Genomic DNA, 6,257 nt, shown 5'->3' with positions numbered 1-6,257 from the left:
GTGTGGCGGCTGTCTGGAAGGAAAACCTGCTTCCATGGCAACAACAACTTCTATGTCACCCTGCAGCATTATGGGAGGTCATCTTCTGGCCAACAGGTTACGTCACCTACCTGACAACTTTAATAATAATAAAACACTTTTCTTCTTGCAAACAGACATTGAAAGGTGAAGAGAGACAGAGAGAATAAAATGAGTGTGAAAATAAAGGAGGGTGGGGCTGGTGGCATCGCTCAATACATTAATCACGCATGCCTAGTTTTTTGGCCTCCAGTTTGCACATGGGGGAGAGAGAGAGAGCAGCCTCTCAGGGTTTCCTCTCAGCTATGGGTTCTTCTGGAAGATGGACGCTCTGGACCCTGTGTGTGTGTTTCAGCGCTCTGGGGAGTGGTGAGTAGGCCTGTTGAAAGCTTTGATACAAATTCAGTAAGACAAGAGCAAACAATATTGATGATTTTGTACACACAGGTGCAGCTTCAAGTGTTTTGAGGGATCTGCAAAGCTTCAACAGTTACTGTTTGTAGTCTCTTACAATCTACAGTGTAGCTCTGCGTATCTGAGAATAAACTCTCATGACGTAACTCTAAACCTCATCGAGTATTTGGACAGATATGTTTCCTGTATTTTTGAATTTGAGATGAGTCAATAATCAAGATTTTTTTGGACAACATATTAAAAGTGACGTGTAGAAAATATAAACAATTTAAAACTTAGTTGTAATAATTTTTGTCAACCAGAAATGAAAGATTGTATTAAAAAACCATGAAGGAGTGATGAAATTCATCAAACGTATGAGCTAAAGAGGTTTAATTTGCATTTAGTGCGGTTATTAATTTATTGACTCAATCAAAAATAGCCTCATGAAAAGCTTTTAATATAGTAGATACATCCAGTAAAGCTAATGTTTGTCATAATGAGAGTGTTTGAAAGGACTTGACTTGATTTGACATTTCAGAAACTGCTGTTCTACATAGAAACAATGCGGTGAATCGACGGTATGTTTTCATGAACTCATCCTAGTGAAGTGAGCTGTTGTTCCACTCAGTCTGTGATCGGTTTGGCTCTCCCTCAGAGCTGTCAAGTGTAATTAACAACTAATATGCACAGTGAATTCACACACACAAACACACACACACACACATTAGCAAAAGAGGCCTGGGGATGACAGAGAGGAGGGGGAAGGGTTCATTATTTCAGTAATGAAGGAGGCGAGGGAGCACCGGTGCACGTCAATAGGGAGACTAGGGGAGTTCAAACTGGAACAATAATACATGAATATAAATCTGAAAAGTAAATCCTCTCTTGTTCATTTTTGTTTGTTCTTTCCCACCTCGCTGATCGACTGACACAGCTGCACTCCGGGTCACCATGAGGGAATCCAGTCTCGAGGTGGTTCGAGGGGATTCTGTCGTCCTGCCCTGCTCCTTCTTCACCTCCAGCCCCCTCTCCAGACTCAACGTTATCTGGACCCTGGCTCCCTTCTCCAGTCCAGAAACCCCAATACAGGTCTGCATCCCACACCAACACACAGAGTCACCTCTGACAGGCTGCAGCCTTACAAAGTGATCACATATTTCAGGTTTATATCAAGTATTTCATTATAATCTTCATGAGTTTATGAGCTGGAGTTCTTCGTTTTCCTGCCTTTTATTATTATTTTATTTTTAAAATCAATTCTATCACTTTAAAATGCAGTGCAGGTGTTGGTAGAAGTAACTTTCCAAAGAGAAACTTGGTGATTCTGATGCACATTAAACCATCAATCACTCAAGATAGCCTTCTATGAAACATCATTGATGCCTGTTTATGTTTTTTAGAGTCTGAAACTACTTATTAATGGCTGCTCTCACTTCCAGGTGATTGTGTACGACCATGGACAGGTGATTGAAGACCCCTCCCTCATCGGCAGAGTGGGTTTTACAGGTATAACTACAGTAACCCTTTTTATCAGAATTGTCTTTTGAAAGTTTTTATAGGACTGTAACTAATGATTATTTTTATTATCGATTAATCTGTTGATTATTTTCTCTATTAATCTCTATTAATAAAAATTAGTTGTTTGGTCTATAAAATGTCAGAAAAGGTTGAAAAATGTTGATCAGTGTTTCTCAAAGCCCAAGATCCAACCTAAAATGTCCTGACCAACAGGCCACAACCCAAAGATAATCAGTTTATGATCACAGAGATCAAAAATATTCACATTTGAGAAGCTGGAACCAGAGAATGTGGATTTTTTTTTCTTAAAGAATGACTCCATGCAATTAATCGATTGTAAAAATAGTTGCTGATTAATTGTTTCATTATTAATTATTATTAATTAATTGTTCTCATTTAGAAAATGAAAACAGGATAACAACATGACTGTTTCATAAAAACCAACTGCAGGTATTCCCTGGAGTGCAGATATCGTCCTGAATGACACACATGTATCAGATGCTGGTGTTTACCGCTGCATGGTCAATAACCCACCAGAGACAGCAGATCCCGGCATAGGAGAGCTGGCACTCAGTGTTCTGGGTAAGAAATATGTGTCACATATTGTCCAACGCTACCTGAGTGAGCTCGTTCAATGGAAACTCCACATCTGAAGCAAACACCATTCAATATACTGTGAATTAGGGACACATCCTTGTATTTATTCAGTCTGGTCCTCAGATTTGGTTCATATCTGCCATTAAATCAAGTAATTTTTAGCAATTTGTTAGTATCATTCTGTCATTAGTTTAACAATGAAGTGATACACTCCCAGAGGAAAAACAAAAACACTAAAAATAATACTGACCAACATGATTTTGCTTTTAAAATCTAATATTATTCCAGTACTGTATATTGGATCTCCGATTAAGTAAATTATGCACCCATCCACTTGCCCAGAGGCTTTTAATAATGCATACGTGTAGAGGAAGGCAGAATCTTCTGGTCCTGTTAACCAGAACTGAGCAATAGTGGATAAAACTTTCCTTAAACCTCATTACCAACATCACATCATCTGGTTGAAAAACACGCTGCCGACTTTAACAGACCATCTTTCTAGTCAGCTTTGCCTCCAGATGTCACTGACTCACTCACAGAAAACTCAAAACTGCTTGTAGAGAATTAGCTCTGAAGACACATTCATGATGTCTCATAAACACTGAAATGTGTTCATCTGTTTGTAAGCGTCGCATTGTATTCTTTTAGAAATTCTTTTGCTTATTGTTTTCGCAGCGCCACCCTCGCTGCCTGTGTGCCAGTGGGATGGAGATATTGACATGGGAGGAAGCGTCACGTTGTCCTGCATGGTGGCGGAGGGCGTCCCCACTCCAGAGATCCACTGGGATAAACTGAATCCAGAGGAAATCTCGCTTCCCATCAACATGGAGGGTCAGACACACACACACACACACACACACACACACAGTGCTTCTGCATATTATGTCGAGCATTTAATGTCTTAAACTCAAATGACCCTATTGCAGAATCAAAATCCTTTTGTGTGGAGATAAATTTTAGATTTTATTTCATTCAATTTGAGTGTGATAAAGCTTCAGTGAAACACTAAATATTGGGAAGATTGGGAAAACTAAAAGTTGGGAACATATGTATCTCCAGGAGACAGTTAAAGGGTTACTTCAGTGATTTGGTATTACACTTCTATAAAAATGGACGACTCACAAGAGACAGATTAAAAAATGAGGCGGTCACAATTGATGTTACAGAGACCGAGATATCTAGATTTTTAGTCTCTAGTTTGGGTGAAGCTCCAAAAAACACTGGATCCTACATTTCCCATAATTCAACTGGATAGCATCCTTTATTAGATCCATAATTTTAGTGTGTAATGCAAGTTCTGTTAAATAAAACGTAAGTCTCATCCCCAACCTGAGATCTGAGCAAATAACCCTGATGATATCATGTGATTAGTAACAAGTCGTTTACTTTTCTCCTCCTTCTAACTCGTTCTCCTCATTATCTCAGAGTCGTTAGCGTGACTGTCTCTCTTCTCTGTCTCAGGGGATCTCTCAGGCTCCGTCCAAATTGCCAACGTGTCCTCTCAGACCTCAGGCCTGTATCGCTGCTCTGCCACCAACCTCCTGGGAACGGAGAACTGTTACGTCAACCTGTCTGTCTACAGCGGTAAGAGCCTCTTTGTTCACTCATAATCCTCTCTGACTTCTTCCACTGCAGCCGCTTCAGTGATTTTTAAATTCTATTTGTCAAATCCCTGCGATAACTGTTGTCGTCTCTCTCTCTCTGCAGCCCCGAACAGTTCCTCGGGGATCCTGCAGGGCATGCTGCTGACCTTGTCCATGAGCCTGCTGCTGCTGGCTTTGCTGGTGCTCATACTGTGGCTCCATCGCACAGGGCAGGACGGGTGGTTGAGGGAGGGGAAAGAAGAGGAGTGTTACAATGAGATACCGTATACTCCGTCTCTGATGAAGCGCTCGTTTGTTTGATTTCTCAAGAATACAGGAATTATAAAAACACACACATGAAAAAGAGAAATGCACCATGCAGGCATCAAACAATGAACTCTTTGTTTCATCTAGATCATTTTTACTGCCCAGCCAGTGCTATTTACATACTAGTGCATCTGTACAGCATCACACGTTAAATAAATTCAAGGTATTTTGTTTTAAGGTATGTTCAGTTATACTGCATGTGGCATATTTAAATACATGTTGAATTGTATCTTTGTCTCTTTTGACCACAAATCAAAGACTAATATGATCTCAATCTTTGAGCAAGCAAAGAAAACTGGATAATAGTTCACTATGGTTGCACTTACATATTGAAATATGCAATAAAATACCTATTTGGATAAGCTCACGTAAATGGCAAGACATTAATTAGTGCCGGATGTCAACTGCGTTGTTCACAAGTACTGCACGGACCTGAATCGTTGTCTCAGCCTGGAGAGGAAACTAAATCAGAGGCCAGGAAGGAGCTCGAGGCTGTTGAGCTGAAGCATAAGGCTGCTGACCCACACGCTCAGCCTGCCAGGCTGCGGCGGTAAAGAGCTCTGTGTCAAGAGGGAACAGCTTGAAGGAGGCCATCAGGTCTGATTCCTGTGAGAGAGAAGACATCCCTCTGCCAGCAAAGCCAGTCTGCAGAGAAAAACACAAGGTCCAAATGCAGCCAACAGACTGAAACCTTTCAAATGTGAGGAGGTGTGATCAGTCAGTGTAAAGCTGTAGGCTCCTGCCATGACATCATCACTTTTTTCAGTGTTATTTTCAAGTTTACGACATTAGGATGTGTAAATCTGAATTTTTTAGGCATGAAAATGCATAAGTGCATATATGAAAAGTCCTTTGAACTATACTTGGGGTTTATAATAATGAATGTTTCTTATATTTTTGATCAGATTTGATAGTTTCATCAAAATAGACCATTTGCATTGCAGACATTTTGACCTGTCACAGTAGGAAAAGCACAGGTGTTACTAATAACATTATCGATGACTCCGTTCTATTCAGGTGTCTCAGTCAGTCATCACAGTGAGTCAGCAAACACAATACCAGCACCCTGAAACCAAATGGAATTATATTTATTTTTTAACACTTGTGCTTCTTCCTACTGTGACACGTCAAAGATGTTTTCCATAAAAATAAGACTATTATCTGGGATTGGAAGTTGCTCTGTAAAGGCCCACATGGATGTTCAAACAACCGCTGCGCTCCATTTAGCCGTGCAGGTGTGCTGCTGTAGCGACAAGGGCGGGGGAAACACCAGGTGACCGGAATGAGGCTGAATCTCTATAAGCTGACATTCAACCAGCAGCTGCAGGTGGTGGACATGTTGTGGTAAACTTTACTTTAATCTTTTCACAGCTTTAAAGTGTTGCCGGAGACAAATTTGTTTTACGACGCTGTAAGCAGCGTGTGTCGAGTTTAGATGGAGCATCCCGCCCTGACAAACGCAACCACGACAGAAGAGTGAGAGGGCTGTCAATCAAGAACAGTCTACATGCTCACATAAGTCTTGACAAGAGGTCTTAACAGGCAACTTAAACATTTTAAAGTAAACAAATGTTACAAATGTCTGAGTGTACTTGGTTAGTGGTACTATAATGATTTAAAATATGTTGCCACTGATGCATAAAGCTTGGTGCTTCATGTAAGCTGCTGTAAACTGAGTCAGAGGTTAAAGGACAGGTGTCCATATGAACAGTGAAAGAGGTTTTCCTCGTTGTAATCATTCCTCCTGTTCATACTGGCTATTAAAAGATTCCCTTCAAATGTGCTTTCAGTATAAGTGATGAGGACCAAAATCCACAG

At 40.5% G+C, this 6,257-nt stretch overlaps 1 protein-coding gene across 1 annotated transcript; it reads left to right on the top strand.

The window, feature by feature from the left end:
* zgc:165604 (uncharacterized protein LOC792578 homolog) lies at positions 1 to 4,801 on the top strand. The gene is made up of 7 exons (XM_044370854.1): positions 1 to 387; positions 1,349 to 1,503; positions 1,854 to 1,920; positions 2,383 to 2,514; positions 3,205 to 3,360; positions 3,991 to 4,113; positions 4,237 to 4,801. Exons 1-7 carry the CDS (start codon positions 249 to 251, stop codon positions 4,431 to 4,433), a joined length of 969 nt encoding a protein of 322 aa, XP_044226789.1. The 5' UTR covers positions 1 to 248; the 3' UTR covers positions 4,434 to 4,801.
* The last annotated feature ends 1,456 nt before the right edge of the window (positions 4,802 to 6,257 follow it).

This window comes from Thunnus albacares, chromosome 13 (assembly GCF_914725855.1).
Source record: "Thunnus albacares chromosome 13, fThuAlb1.1, whole genome shotgun sequence".
Taxonomy (NCBI): Eukaryota; Metazoa; Chordata; class Actinopteri; order Scombriformes; family Scombridae; genus Thunnus; species Thunnus albacares.
The sequence above is the reverse complement of the archived record's forward strand: the minus strand, read 5'-3'. Positions and strand labels throughout refer to the sequence as shown.